The sequence below is a fragment of the Paramacrobiotus metropolitanus genome, unplaced genomic scaffold (assembly GCF_019649055.1).
Source record: "Paramacrobiotus metropolitanus isolate TYO unplaced genomic scaffold, Prichtersi_v1.0 Parri_scaffold0000094, whole genome shotgun sequence".
Lineage (NCBI taxonomy): Eukaryota > Metazoa > Tardigrada > Eutardigrada > Parachela > Macrobiotidae > Paramacrobiotus > Paramacrobiotus metropolitanus.
Window position 1 is genome coordinate 102,647 of NW_026570314.1, and position 16,269 is coordinate 118,915.

The window sequence follows — 16,269 nt, forward strand, 5'->3', positions numbered from 1 at the left end:
GTCCGCTTCAGCCACACTTGCGTGTGATCAAAATCTATTGTCTTTCTGTGTTTGCTTTCATTCTACCAATGTCCAGTGACGTTTTATGGCTCGGTATGACAAAAGATGTGGATCGCAAATTTATGCTTCCATTGATTTTATATCACATATTCGCTAGCTTGCATATACTCACGTAATGATAAGCCGAGCCAGTCATTAGATGCAGTAGCGAACACTTTAGGTCGCATACTTCATAAATTCATATTTCGAAGCGTACTGATCTTATAGGTTTGAACTTTCTTCCAACTGATAAAGGAGTCTTCGTTTAGTATGTCGGATTTTTTACGGAAAATGTTAATTTAGCATTAAAGCCAAAATAGCCATGGCCTTAACGCGGTAAGAGAAACGCCGGCCAGCATGAATTCTCGTTAAAGCAGGACATTGATGGACAACTGATGGACTTCGCACGGACGTGATGACTGCCTCCTCTCTATCTCCGTGGAATGCGGAATCGTCCTAGCGGATCGCCTGCCTGCCCTTTGTCACCGCAGCTACTCCCGCGCTTACCTGTCCCTCCTCTCATTGCCTATCCGTCCCTTTCATCGGCAGCGGGAGTTAACCTAGTTACTCGATAGCATTGCGCGAAATTTGGCTGCGCGTTAAGTGATGGCTGTCATTTCATTTGGTTTTGCACGCGTGTCGGATCGAATATAATTTTTTGCAACCGTTAAGGTTGAATGTGACCTTTCAACTGCTGGAAGTTACCCGCCTTCCCACCCCTCTTTAGCATCATGTTGTACTGTTTAAACTAACGCATGGGTACTTTGTAAAATATTGAATAAAGGCCAGTTCTCACTCGCGCAGCTCTCTCGCCATGGTACGCACAGAAAGGCACCGCAAGGTGCACTCATACATCCTGACCACGAATCAGGATCCATCACCCTGGCCATGTATCAGGGCATCACCTGGCCACGAATCAGGTGCTGCAAGGAAAGTTTTTTTGCTAAAGAGATGTATAAAGAATAAAGTTCGCAAAATTTCGGGTGGGATGCCACTAAAACGGAAAGTGAAACGCATTGACTGAGATGCTTGATGCGAATTGCGAAGCCTCACAATTATGGGCACAAGAAGATGACAGTACAGGACTAGAGTAGTGGTACAGGCTTGTGTTTAGACCAATTGTTTTGAAGTAAAACGTAGTCTTAGCATAAACTGATACTGTACCTGCGTTTTTCGCATTCCAAGAATTTGCTCTGGAAGCTCTGCCCTCTAATGGACCGTTCTACAATTGTACCTTTCTACAATTGACTGCGTTATGGTTACTGTTTTTGGAAAAAAAATCAGCGGTCTTTGTGAACCGATAATAACAAACGTTTTATACTAAAAGTTTGACTCAAAATTCTAACATGATTATACAGTATTTTCTAGTGAGTTACTTACGAATGCGCAAATCTGCGCTCGGCTGTTGAACTTGTTTGGCAGGCAGACACCCAGCATACGGGCTACAGCACACAAGCGCGCCTCGTCTAGAGAACAGACTCTCGACGGCTCATCAGTGGTATCAAATTACACCGTTAACATCGGAGCCGGGCAGGGATGTTAACGCCGTTAACATGAGTGCCGGGCTTATTTCTCCAATTCAAGAAAGTCTTTTACTTTGGATTGTGTTTTCTATTCCTACAAATTCTATCTCTACCATCGTGTAATTGCCATTGTTGTGCAATTAATGCTATGAGAGCTCACTAGTTTTTACTGAACTCGCAGTCCGTCAAAATCTTGTGTTGCGTGCCAACACCATTGCCCATGAAGGGTCTCAGATACACGGGCGGGTGCAATTTCGACTGTTTCTCTTTATCACATAATCAGATCAAGTTACTGTCGGTTCGTATTCAAAATATGCGCCACGCGGTTTTGTTGGTCGGAAGCTGGCAAAAAACGCCTTTGCGTATCAACACCCCGGGCGGTCGGCGAAAACCAAAATCGCCCCTGAATTTGTCTTTTTCAGGAAAACAGAACGCACATTACCGCACGGTTAACCAAACATTACCATTGCTGTCGCGCGGGGATGTTAACGCTAACACACGTGCCGGCAGGGATGTGCTAATGCTTATTAGATGCGATAGTAATTCTCACAAATTAATTAATTAGTGAAATCGCATAGCATTAATTGCACATCAATGGCGTTTACACGATTGTCCAGACAGCATTTGTAAAAACAGAAAACACATTCCGAAGTAGAAGACTTGAACTGGAAAATAAGACCGGCACCCATGTTAACGGCGTTAACATTCTGGCCCGGCTAGAATGTTAACGGTGTAATTTGATACCACTGATGAGCCGTCGAAGGTTTGTTTTACTTGAATATACAGCGCTTCAGCATGTGTGCTGCAGCCTGTTTGCTGGCTGTCTGTCTGCCCAACAAGTTTAACAGCCGAGCGCAGACATGCGCATTATTGGTAAGTAAATTATAAGCAAAAAGAAGGTGTAGAAATTTTGAGTCAAAACATACCTTTAGTTGAAATCGTTAACTACTGATTCACGAAAACCAATGATTTCTTTTGAAAAATTTTAATTATAACTAAAAACGGTTAGCCAAAACATAAGCCAGGTACCGATACTCCTGTACTGATTGTTATGTCATCTTCTTGTTCCCGCAGTTGAGAGGTGGTTTCGCATCAGGCACCTGAGTCATGCGTTCTGCTTTCCGTTTTAGACCCCTTCCGCCCGAAATTTTGCAAACCCTCTTTTACGACCCTTTAAAAAACGTTTCTTGCAGAAACGGCAAAAATAATTAAACTCGATACTTCTATAAGTAATTATTATTACATACGTTGTAGGATTTGTATCCATAACATAAATCATTAAATCCATGTTCAACGTGTACGATTTCGGTCGCCAACATCTGGGCCCGGCGGGAATGTTAACGTTAACATCCTCGCCCGGCACACGTGTTAATGCGTTAACCGTTAACATGTTAACAGTTCTGCCGGCTACAGACGCCAATGTTGATTCAGTTTTGATATGGCCCGCGCTCAAACTCGGACTTGAAATACTGAAACTTGGACTTGGACCACAACTGGACTTCATACCTTGGACTTGGAGTTCCTAACTTGGACTCCTGAGTCACTATTCAACTTGGACTTCTCCTTAGAAATAAACTTAGTAAGCCTAAGAAACCTAAGGAAATTAAGGAACCTGTGAAACCAAATAAACCTAAGAAAGCCTAAGAAACCTAAGAAACCTAAGAACCCTGAGAAACCTAAGAAACCCAAGAAAAGTCCAAGTTGAAGAGCCCAAGTCCAAGTTTAGAAGTCCAAGTTGTAAAAGTCCAAGTAAAAAGTCCAAAATGAAGAGTCCAAGTCCAAGTTTAGAAGTCCAAGTGCAGGCAGTCGCGGCGGAATCACGAAGATCAGCAACGGTTTGCAGCGCACTGCCCGACAAGACACAGCCAGGACGGTATAAACGCCAGACACCGATTTTGATGCCGCCAGGTGCCGCTGTTCCTGGTTCCAGTATCCCTGGTGCGGGTGGGGATCTAACCAAATGTATACGTAGATCAAACTAGCTATATGCATATGCAGACAGTCTGTCATGGGAGCTTTGTTACCACTTTCCTTAAGGGGATCCCTAGCAGTAGAAAGCGGGTTTGGGAAAACGGGAATGCTTTGAAAACGATGGCCAGATACATGTTTTCACAACTTTGACTGAACGCAGAGAGGATTTAGCTTCACAATGTGTGGCGCGATCTCTGGCCTGTCTAGACCGAGCTATTCATCAAACAAAGAAAAGCTTTGAAACTAAAAGCTGAATGAGAAAGTTTCTTTGTTTATGATATGATGTGCATCATTGTGTGTGTTTTCTTCTAGAAAGCTTATATACCGAAACATGCTGATAGAAAAGTTGAAAATGTTCAAATTAAACGCAAAAAACACTTTCTGAAAAGTGTTTTTTTGCATTTAAATGGAGTACATTCTGTTGTACAACATTGGAGTTTCGGTATATAAGCTTTCTAGAAGAAAACACACACAACTATGTATATCACATCATAAACAAAGAAACTTTCTCATTCAGCTTTTAGTTTCAAAGTTTTTTCTTTGTTTGATGAATAGCTCGGTCTAGACACAGGCCAGAGAGGATCGCGCCACACCATTGTGAAGCTAAATCCTCTCTGCGTTTAGTCAAAGTTGTAAAAACATGTATCTGGCCATCGTTTTTAAAGTCTTCCCGTTTTCCCGAACCCGCTTTCTACTGCTAGTGGTCCCCTTAAGAGTTAGTATGTCTTCTTCAGCTGTTAGCGTGTCCCGTTGGGAATCATGCGTAGCGCCTCGTGTGAAAGCGTACAGCACTGCTCTGATTCCCAGATAACTATCGCTGATTCATCAATCAGGCGGCAACACTTCTTCAGGCACACCCGGACAATTGAGAGTGTGACATTTCGCCGCACTCAAACTCGACGCGCGACTTTTCGCCGCGAAGACATTTCGCCGCCCCGGCCCGCCGGACATTCGGACGCTGGGGCATTTCGGTTCGGGACATTATCGTTTGAGACATTTTACCTTTGCGACATTTCGACGGAAGACGTCTGGTCGCGAACAATTCGCCTTGGGTCTTTTTGATCGATGCGACTAATCGCCGCAAAGTAATTCACCGCGTTTAATTCTCACTAGTTTTAGTTTTTTAAGCTTGTTCTTAGTTTTTCTTAAGATTTCTTAGATTTTCTTAGGCTTCTTAGGTTTCTTAAGTTTCTTAGGTTTTCTTAGATTTTCTTAGGTTTCTTAGGTTATTCTTAGGTTTTGCTTAGGTTTCTTAGGTTTCTAAAGTTTCTACGGTTTCTTAGGTTGTGCGTTTGGTTTTGTTTTTTATTTTTCCCTATTCTGACTTATGTATTAGCTTAGTAAATTATTTATCGAATAGTCGAAAAGTCGCTTCGTCGAGATATCCTTGCGGCGATATTGCCTTGCGTCGAAACGGCCATGCGACGGAAAGTCTCGCGGCGTTAAGTCCTACTGACGAAATTTCCTGCGACGAAACGTCGCGAGGCGAAATGGCCTTGCGGTGAAATGTCTGCGGCCAAAAGTTCTGCGACCAGTTGTCCGCGGCGAAATGTCGCGGTGCCTCTTCAGGATACTCAGTGCAACGGTTGCATAGAAAACCGCCTAAGCGATACAATCAGTACTCGTAGTCTTCGGTTGATCGGCTGCACCAGAGAAAACGTACGCTTTCCAGCGTGTCCAGACAGCTGCAGAAGTTGACGTTTTTCTGAATGAAGTTGACGCAGCAGGCTACCAGCAGGGGTAACTCGTACTTGTCCGCGCAGCTCAGTGTATGAAAGACGTTTTCCCAGTGAAGTTCTTCACGGCATCGGTGTAGATGTAACTGCAAAGGATGTGCTGTTATTAGCGATTTCGCTGCGCGGACGTTTCCGAAATACTGCATGATCGACACACCTGAGGCTAAGCATATTAGCGAACGGCTCAGGATGAATGTCCTGGATGTCGATGGGAGCGGTACAGTTCTCTGGTACGCTTCCGTAAAACATGGTGTCGAACACATAGCTGCGGATACTCAGGATGAGTATTGACTCTGTCCCCGATGGTGCACGAACGGTGCTTTATGGCGCAACGCTCATTCCTTTAAACAAGAAGTCGGGTGGAATACGGCCCATAGCAATCGGTTGCACCATACGACGCCTGTGTGGGAAGGTGATAAGTAAACGCGTTCAGTCTGAGTTGGATGCATTTTTCCGCCCAGTTCAGTTAGGGTATGGAACTCGAGGTGGAGCGGAAGCTGCTGTGCATGCCACTCGGAAATTTATTAGAGCACACCCAGCCAGCCCTAATGTGATTTTGAAACTGGACTTCCGTAACGCATTTAACACTATACGTCGGGATGTTGTTTTGAAGGAAGCAGCTGAAAGAATACCGCAGTATTATCATTTTGTTTCACAGTTTTATCAAGAGAGCTCGACGTTGTTTTGTGGGGACACAATGATATTATCCGCCAATGGCGTCCAACAGGGCGATCCCCTCGGTCCGTTGCTGTTCTGCCTGGGATCTAGCAAATTGACCAGAAGCCTCCGCGCTGATCTCAATGTTTGGTATCTGGACGACGGGACGGAAGGAGGTGACCCAGAAATTGTTTTGGAAGATTTTATCACTGTACAAAACGAAGCCTCCAAACTCGGCCTGGAACTTAATTTTGCCAAGTGCGAGCTGTATGTGTACGGCGGTTCCGAAGAAGATCGACTGAGGATCTATGATCGTTTTAATGCGGTTGCACCCGGAATTCACCTGGTAACCCCAGAGACACTCGAACTGCTTGGCGCTCCTCTCACTGAATGGTCTATTGAACGTGTCCTGGACTGTAAAATCAGCCAAGTTAAGAAACTGACTGAATCTTTGGGTGTTTTGACGGCACATCAGTCTCTATTCTTACTCAGAAACAGCATGTCCCTGCCACGTCTCATGTATATTCTCAGAGCGGCGCCCTGCTACAAATACCCAGAAAAGCTCAGAGAATTTGACGATGTGATAAGTCCAAGGCCGAGGAAATCACAAACGTCAAGATGGACGATGTTACATACAGGCAAGCTTCTCTGCCGGTGAAATCAGGTGGGCTAGGTTTACCAAAAGCGGAAGAAATTGCAGCCCCAGCACATCTGTCTTCACTTTATGCGACTGACGAGCTGGTCAGTAGTATTGTGCCCGAGGACTGCCCTGATGACCGGATCGAAGTCGAGTTTCGCTGGGCAGAATTAACTGGAAAATCAGCCCCTGCTAAAGAAGACCGAAGCAATCAACACCTGTGGTCGGACATGCTGACTATCAGGAAGCTGGAAGCCTTAAAGGAGGATGCCGACGTTATCGCCTCTGCTCGCTTGTTGGCCGCCTCTACTAAGAATGCCAGTGCCTGGTTGTTTGCTTTGCCGGTTGCTAGCCTTGGCACACTGTTAGACGACGCTGCGGTACGAATCGCTGTTGCTTTACGGTTGGGAGTTCAGATCTGTAAGCAACACAAATGCCGATGCGGGGAAATGGTTGATGCTCGAGGTTTGCATGGTTTGTCAAGTTCCAAAAGTCAAGGGAGATTCAGGCGACACGCAAGCCTGAATAGCCTTATTCAACGCAGCCTGGGATCAGCAAAAGTGCCTTCTATTCTGGAGCCACCTGGATTGAGCAGGTTAGATGGGAAGCGGCCGGACAGTTTATCTCTTTTCCCTTGGAAGAGCGAAAGAGGAACAACTACAGGGAACTGACTGATCGTTACTTTCTCCAACCAGTTTCCTTGGAGACTACGGGAACTTGTAGCGCCAGTACCCGTCAGTTCATCAGTGAAGTCGGCCGACACATAAAAGATCAAACAGGAGAAGCGCGCGCTACCGAGTTTTTGTGGCAGCGTATAAGCGTCGAAATTCAGCGCGGAAATGCCGCATCTGTTCTGGGTACTGTTGGTTGTTCAAAGAGCTGGAAGAGTTGTTTCATTTGTTTTAGCTATTCCAATATTTGAGTTTTAAGTGTAAAACGGCATTTTGCTTGTACAATGTTGAAATCAATAAAAAAGTTCTGAATAAAAAAAAAAACTCAGGATGAGTCTGCACGATTGAATGGACCATTAGTGAGACGCTTATCAGGCGGAAGAATTTTCACGTCCTGGATCAGGGTGAATTTCCATACTCCCGTGACTCCCGTCTGACTGCGAACTGGACATCGCTCAAATTAATTTTAGTTGTTAATTCACTTGTCAGTAAGAAAATACTTGAACCTTGTTGACAGCGCTCACCGCCACCGGGCGATGCCAACGTTTCAAATGACAGCTCACAATAGCCTCACATCCGTCATCCGACTTGAAGAACTCTGAAGTCAGAACTCACCAATACACCAGTTCGTAATTTGCTAAATTTTACTTGTTGCTTGTTTTAGCAAAGCACATCGAAGTTCAGGGTAAACATTAGCACTGATTAGAGATTCACTTTGCATTCTTTTATGTTGCTTGTTTACAGTTTTGTGGACAGTAGAAGTGACAGCAGAAGTGCAACACGTTGACAGAAATTTCACGGACTGAAACTTCACGGACTGACAAGTGGCAAGATCTGCAGTCATGTCATCAAATCCCGGATCCTCCTCAGTCACAGGAGCTCGTGATAAATTAATTCTTACAATCGGTGACGGTATGGAACAACTGCTATTCTGCGGAGAACTGAGTGATGTCCAGTTCGCAGTAGGACGCGACTACGGTACCGTCAAAATCTTTCCAGCTCTTAGGTGAGTCCTTACTGTGATTTTTTTGCACCATCCTTACTCCTATAACCTATAAATGACCTATATAGTATGACCTATAAATTTATAGTATGACCTATAAATTTCTTTGGCTGTACGGGTTTGATCTTGATAACAGTCATTTATAACATGCAGAGCCATCTTGAGTATCCGCAGCGCTGTGTTCCGTACAATGTTCTATGGAAGTGTGCCAGAGAACTGCTCGACTCCCATCGACATTTCCGACATTCATCCGGAGGCCTTCGCTAATATGATCAGGTGTGTCACGCGTACATTATTTCTGCATCTGTTTTTGTTGTGATTACCGCAAATAACAACAATACCCTGTGCAGTTACGTGTATACCGATGATGTGAAGGAGCTGACACTGGACAACGTCTTCCACACACTGGGCTGTGCGGACAAATACGACTTGTCACATTTGGTATTCAAGTGCACCGACTTCGTCCTTCGTGCGCTCAACAGCAACAACTGCCTGGATATGCTGAATGGTGTAGGTTTCCAAGACCGAGGGGTTTTTGTTCACTTGGCTGTACCATAAATAATTGAACGCTGTGTTATGTAGGCGGTTCAGTACGGGATCAGAGCGCCAGAGATCTTGGAGAAGTGTCTGTGCCTAATTGATCAATCCGCAGAAACTGTGTTGAAATCGGAGAATTTCTGTGAAATTGGACCCGAGGCGCTGCGCCTTATTCTCCAACGGGATACGCTGACAGCCAATGAAGACACCATTTGTTCGTCGGTTGACAAGTAAACTAAATTTTGCCAGTCTTTTCCTGCTGACACAGAACGATCATACCTTTATACGCCATTTTTTGCAGGTGGGCTGCAAGCGAATGCTCGCGACGGAACATGGACGATTCTTCTGGCAATCGGCGCGAAGTGTTAGGGCAGACGCTGTTTCTCATCCGATTTCCGCTTTTGACCGATGTTCAGTTGCTGGATGGACCCGCGCAGGTATGATATTCCCTGTAATATATTAGGTTTCTCGCAAATAATTACGAGTATTTGTTGTGCTTTTGCGCAGCAGTGGATGCCAGCTTGGCAACTGCAGTGCTCCTGTGTTTTGGATTGCTATTTTTTAGTCTAGCAAGGTCCACACTGGTGAGTATATTACCATCAAGGTTATCAGCAAAACTTATTTATGCAGAGCGGTTTGTTGCTGCAATCGGAAGGATGGGACATCTACCGTTACAAGAACGCTACAATCAAGCCGCAGTTGCCGTTCCATACGGAACCCCGACAAAGTGAGTGCGGGCATTCGTATGCTAATCATGTAGTCGTTTTAAAAGTAATGTTGTGGAATGTACAGATGTGTCCGCTGAAGGTATCATTGATTATACGATTCCGGATGTCAGGGAGCTGGAGAAGAGGGGTATGGTCAGCGATCCCATAACCGTCAGAAAGATGCTCTGGTGAGATAGTTATTGTGAGCGAAGGCTGCAGCTAGTCGAATATCGGCGCAGTCGTTATGCATCATTTTGCAGGAGTATCGAGGTTGAACGGGATCCTGAGTATGACGTTCCTAAAATGGTGTTTTACCTGCGGTGTTCGGGCTGTCCGAAGATGACTTATTGGACGTGCCGGGCTCGGGGAGAAATGCGTCTGCTGCCATGGAAAACGGGAATTGCACCGATTAAGAAATGTGTGCTTCCTTGTACAGTATATCCGCAATTACTGATAATATGGAAAACCAAATTATGTGAAATCTTTTAGATGTAGGCGAATTGTTCCGCAAGGACAGCTCTTGCTGGGGACACGCCTTTTTGACCATGGAGGTGAGAGTTTCAGAGCGGAAGTTTTTAGTTACGCGTAATCTGCATAAATTTCTATGTTTAGGATTTACTGGATCCGGCTAAAGGCTATATTAATCCCGCTGACTTCTCCTTGAAACTACAGATCCAGATGACTGCTGACTTTCCTACCGTGATCGAGTGAATGCGCCTGCATTGCACGTTTGGATGTGTTAGGCCAATAGCGCCCGAAAATCACGATAAAATTGAGTTTTAAAGTACTTACCTTTCATGTGTCCGGAGGTCGGAGTGGTCGGGACATGTAAATCATTGTGTGTCAGTATTTGACGAATTTTGCACCAGTTCTTTCCGTTAGATTTTCGGGGACCTTATTAACCTAATTAGGGGTGCAGGGCACTGCATGCTTTTAGTTGTAGATTACTGTTTTCCAAAAAACGTTGCTATGTTTTTATATCTATACAGTGACATTTTGAATCGCATGGCTAACGTTCCAGGTCCTTTGATATTACTGTCGAAAGTGCAGTTTACCACGCATTTGATGTACTGTATTTATTAAAACGTTGTCTGAAAGCAAAACAAACATTCGTGTGAGTAAAGTTTCACCTGGAACTCGATTTTGTGAGTCTGGGTGAACGCTCGCGTTCCCTTCAAGTGTCAACAGTGGCACGGTCGTCGTTCAAAAAGTACGAGGACAGTTGGGGGCTGTGAACACCCCCTGCACGATTGGGCTGCGATGAACATCCGGTTAGCTGTAGCTCGCAGCGCTACTGACATCACAGTCTAAATGCAAACGTCTTAAATTTAGCCGGCTGTTCATCGCAACCTAATCGTGCAGGGGTGTTCACACTTCACAGCACCCAAATGTCCTCGTACAAATCGGAAAAAATACCTAAAGTCCCAATTAAGGCTAGGCTGGCTAGCAAGTACTGTTATTCAACTGCCATGCGAATTTGTAGCTATTTTGTCGTAAAACTTAACGTATACCGTAATTATCGAATTTGTGGCCCTGGGGTACAAATAGTTCGAAGGCTATGGCGGAGGGGGGCTTATTTCGGGGAGGGGGCGCAATTTCGGGGGGTGGCATTATTTTTCGAACGGTATATTTTGGGAGGGGGCATTATATTTCAAACAACTGCACATCCTGTTCTAGTGAAATTGACCGCAGTAATTATCGGTATACGCAACAGCGCAACCTTCCCGGCATCATTTTCGACCATATACCAAGGTCCCTATACACTTTTTTGCCTACAAATACCGCATTATGTTGATGTCCGTTTAACGTTTGTTCACAATTTTATAAAGCATTTGCGGTACACCTATCATTTTGCAGCGCTTGACATTTAATAACGGCCCCCTGGGGCGTAATTTCGAAGTGGCCTTATTTTTCAAACAGGGTCGGGGAGGGGGGCTTATTACAGGGGGGGCTCTTATTTCGGGGGGAGCCACAAATTCGATAATTACGGTATTTGGCAAATATAACGTTCCCTTCGGCTTCCCTGTCGTCGCATGCAGCGCGCACCAGTAGCAAAACGAGAAATCACGGACCGCAATGGGCAATTGTTTCCGGTCGGCCATAAACTTGGCGATTCCACTCTAGAGCGTTTGGAAATCCATCCGGCTGGTCCGTTGGGTTTGTTTTTTTGGTGGCCGGGTGGTGTTTGCAGAAGGCGGATTCCGTGCTCCGCGCGGAAGTCTGCAAACTCCTGCACTGTGAACTGCTCACCGTTGCCGGTCACCAGTTCAGTGAAGAAATCTGGATACAGAAAATGTTTCTGGAGCCTCCCAGTACACCTTCGGCAGTGACGTCCTCCATTTGCACCACTTCCGGCCATTTCGACATGGCGTCGAGGATGACCTGTAGCATAATCCCGTGGAATAGACCGACGAAGCCGACGTGGAGCTGCTTCCAGGGCGTATCCGGCCCTGCCCAGTACAGTTTCAACTGTGAAAGTGGGACTTTGGACGTCCCTGTTGCCCGTTCTGAGCAGGTGAGGCATTCCATGACCAAGTGCTCGATGTTCTTGCCAATCTAGGGCCACAAGCAAAATTCCCGCGTCTCTCCCTTCAACTTTCCGGCTGCCATGTGCGTGATTGATAGCCATTAGGTGTTGTAGTTGTGGTTGCTGTTCATAATGGCCCGCGCTCAAACTCGGACTTGGACTCGGACTTGGACTACTAAAACTTGGACTCGGACTTCAACTGGACTCTAAAACTTGGACTTCCCTTGGACTCTAAAACTCGGACTTCACTTGGACTCTAAAACTTAGACTCGGACTTCACTTGGGCTCTAAAGCTCGGACTTCACTTGGACTCTAAAACTTGGACTTCACTTGGACTCTAAAACTCGGACTTTATAACCTAGACTTGGAATTAGGTGTTTCTTATGTTTCTTATGTCTTCTTACGTTTTTTCATGCTTTCTTAGGCTTCTCAGATTTCTCAGGTTTCTCAGGTTTCTTAGGTGTTCTCAGGTTTCTTAGGTTCCTCAGACTTCTCAGTTTTCTTAGGTTTCTCAGAATACCAAAGAATACCTAGATAACCTAAGAAATGGTAGTAACCTCAGAAACCTAAGAACAACCAACAAACCTCAGAAACCTAAGAAAACCTAAGAAAACTAAGAAACCTAAGAAACCTCAGAAACCTCAGAAAACATGAAGGAACGTAAGAAGACATGAAAAACGCCTAAATCCAAGTCCTGTCCTAAAGTCCAAGTGAAGTCAGAGTTTTAGAGCCCAAGTGAAGTCCAAGTCCAAGTTTCAGTAGTCCAAGTCCGAGTCCAAGTCCAAGTTAGGAGTAGTCCAAGTCCAAGTTTTAGTAGTCCAAGTCCGAGTCCAAGTCCGAGCTTGAGCGCGGGCCGTTCATAATCAATATGCCTTCGATCTGGCAAGTAGCACTACTGTTGTCACTTGCTCAAATTGGTTCCTTCTGCATTTTGTGGCCTGTACTAGTTTTGTAGTCAATTTTGAAATTTTTAATTTTCTCGAATGCCATCGGCTTGCGGTTGTTACATAATTTATGGCAGAGCGAAATAAACGGAAAAGGTCACGGCGGTGTAAGACCGGCCGGTTTCGTAGTCTAATATGTGGTGTTTACGGAAATATGCATAAACGGCAACGAACGAGACGGCAATTGCGAGTCAAGAATTGTTATTCAAGGAAATTAGGCTGCACGGCTGTGACTGTCGCAGAAAAGCGCAAAAACATCGGTATAAAAGAGCAACCAGTGGAACGGTATATCAGATAACGGCATGTACGGGCATATCGCCCTTAACAATCAGAAAGCGCATTTCATGAGAATCGGCACATACTAAGTGATTCAGGCATTGGGCAAGGGAAAAGTAGCGAGCCGAGCATCAGGACAAAGTACATGTAACACTTCTCTCCATGAAAAAGGACTGTCCGCAGTCCATAACTAATATAAGAAAAGCAGAAAAGCCAGTCAACCAGCAGTACGATAAAGCAGCTGTTTTTGCATTTTAAAATTTTCGAAACACATTCATGAAATAGCAAATAATAATATGCAAGTAATAGTTATACTTTATACGGTTAGAAGAAATACAGGTAATATAGCGGAATAATCTGAATTTTATTTTTGGAACGCTTTTAGGGAAAACCGGATTGAACCGAATTTTCATTTTATAAATGTTTTGGATTTTAAATTCTCTGACTCATTTTATAATGAGTGCGGTTCAGTCGATGATATCTTTCGGTCGCTCTTGAACTTGAACTTTGATCAGCGGTTAACCGTACACCAAAACCACAACACCACACCGTATTCACGCAAATAAACAGACATTTCATTTCCTGAGGCAAAATCGACACAGTACAATTTATAAATATTAAGTCGCTGGTTTCAAACATTATTCATTCGCTTGTCTAAACACACGCCTCTTTTTTCCTTTTTTTTTAATGCAGCTTTAGTGCATTCAGTCTACGATGCTAAACTCGTGTCTGGCTGGTAAAAATTTTTTTTCGTCTGCTGCAGTCGAGTCGCGCGTGTGCGATCTCGTACGAAATTCTGTTCTGTTTTTTTTTTCAGCAATTTTCAATGCTGTTGCTGACGGGTTTTGGTCAGAGGCATTACAGCAAAAAAAATTTTTTTGCTGTTGCGGACAAGTTTTCTGCAGAGATTTCACAGCAGATGGTATTGCTGTTTCAGACAGGTTTTTGTACATCGATTCTAGACTGCGTTAGTTGAGGTAATTTCGAAGCATGTGAGCGATTCTTCATTCGCGTAGACACTGTGCAAACAAACTGCTGCACCAGCTTATCCGTTAACTATTATTTTTTTTAAAATTTCAATATCTAATTTTGCCCCAGAAAATTTCGATCTCAGTCTATTCACACAAACACCATACGATACCCATGATTATAATGCAGGTCGTTTAATCTGACCACGCAGTGTTCGTTGGGAAGCGGTAATGACTGATAAAAATCGGCGACCTAAAGCTTCAGGTAGCGAACCGAATATAACTGGGTTCGCTGGAGCGAACCTTAAAATTACTGGGTTCCCTGGGATAGAAACGGGTTTATCTCCAAGAACTTTTTTTTTGAAATTCAAACGAAAATTTGACAATTCTCGAAGGAAATTTCCTGACCAATATTTTTGATAAATTTTCCACAAAAAATAAAGCGATGCTTTTTACTGAAAAATTTAAGTAAAACCTGACCATGTTAAATTTGACGAAATACAAGCGAGAACCTGACTTGATTTGAATTGTCTTAGCAAAATATAAAAACAAAAATCGCATAAAATACAATATTTTCGAAATTTTGCAATAGAAATTTTTTAAGAAATTTTAATTAATTTGCTGGCTGACTTTACATGAGCGGGAAAATAAGGCTAATGCTAAGCGGTTATACGCTGCTCACGGTCGGTGGAGTTCCGTACCGAACCGGTGCCAACTTCCGGCGCTGTTCCATCAACGCATTCCCAAAGGTCACCGTCGGTTCCATCCGTGTTCCGACCGTGTGCTCCGGGGAGGGAGTCCTGGCGCCGATTGTTGATCCATCCGAGTCCTCAGCGGTCGTAAGCGCATTGGCGTAGACGGGATCCTGTCGGACGGTGTCCGAAGGACGGTAACGCGGCGTCATGGGAATATCCACCGTCCGTGTGGGTACGTCCCGGGACGGGTTCCGATTGGGGTTTCCGTAGCGGTCGCAGTGACCGCAATCGTTCCCTACCGTCGAGGCTGAAAATCATACTGCCGGCGCGAACGCGAGCGGCAACAATCTAGAAGACAGCTGAGAAACGCGATTACCGTTCGGTAATACCGAACGCAAAATACCACAGCAATGAAAACGGTTATCGAAGTAAGCGAAATATTTAAGAGACTATGCCATGTCATGGACTTCATTGTACTTTGAACATATTTTGGAGTAATTATGGTACTCAAATTTGAAATACCGGTCTCAACATCAGGCCGGATAACTCGGCTGTTAAGTCGAGAAACCGAAAAGGATCCATTGACAAGGAGTCACCGAGAGTGTCTTCCAAGTTATCCGTCAGAATTTGGCAGTATAATGCCAATGTGCAAGCGTTTTATGGAACGTAGGGTTTACAGGAGTCCAGGCACCGTCTTGGTAGCGGTAGAGAGTTCCGTGTATAATTACCACGGAGTGCCGATGGAGGCAAACTGAGTGCCTTTTGAGGTTTCGCCGTCGAGGGCGATCGTGTATCCGCGATCGTCGTTTTCGGCCGCGATGTACGGATCTGGTCCGCATGTAGAGTACTTGACTCCGATGGTAACATTGACTTCCGTGCACTGGTAGATAGTCGCCGAATCTCCAAGAACTACGGCAGCCTGACATTTGGGAAAACCTAGTTTGCCTCCGACGACCACAGGGAAAACTGGCTAAGTAGAATCAGACTTTCCATTTCCGTTCTGTCGGCCTGGCATTGCAACTTGTGCAGGTGATTGAGGATTTTCATTTCTTGAAACGCGAAGAAATCCTCAACGTACTGAAGGTGGGACGATAGTAAGGTGGTAATTTCTGCCGAAAGATTTGCATTCAACCGACTTTGGATGCCAACAGGGGGACGAGCCGGAGGGCGGATTCTCTCAGTGACGTTAGGACGATACCAAGCGTGGTAAAATTTTATGCGAAGTGTCGGATGGGAGCGGACATAATGAACAGATGCGCCTTCATCGCATGTTCGTTCCATTTTTTCTTCAACCGTAAAGCTGAGTTGATGTAAATGGTCCCGAATGTGGATCTCTCCTGATTTTAATTGGAACAACTGCCCCTCGCTGTCAAGAACC

At 44.8% G+C, this 16,269-nt stretch overlaps 1 protein-coding gene across 1 annotated transcript; it reads left to right on the forward strand.

The window, feature by feature from the left end:
• The first annotated feature begins 8,121 nt into the window (after window positions 1-8,121).
• Window positions 8,122-10,533, forward strand: LOC129596677 (BTB/POZ domain-containing protein 3-like). Its single transcript, XM_055494010.1, has 10 exons — window positions 8,122-8,240; window positions 8,391-8,513; window positions 8,588-8,747; window positions 8,820-9,004; window positions 9,076-9,211; window positions 9,405-9,501; window positions 9,567-9,669; window positions 9,742-9,899; window positions 9,971-10,032; window positions 10,094-10,533. Exons 1-10 carry the CDS (start codon window positions 8,149-8,151, stop codon window positions 10,190-10,192), a joined length of 1,215 nt encoding a protein of 404 aa, XP_055349985.1. The 5' UTR covers window positions 8,122-8,148; the 3' UTR covers window positions 10,193-10,533.
• The last annotated feature ends 5,736 nt before the right edge of the window (window positions 10,534-16,269 follow it).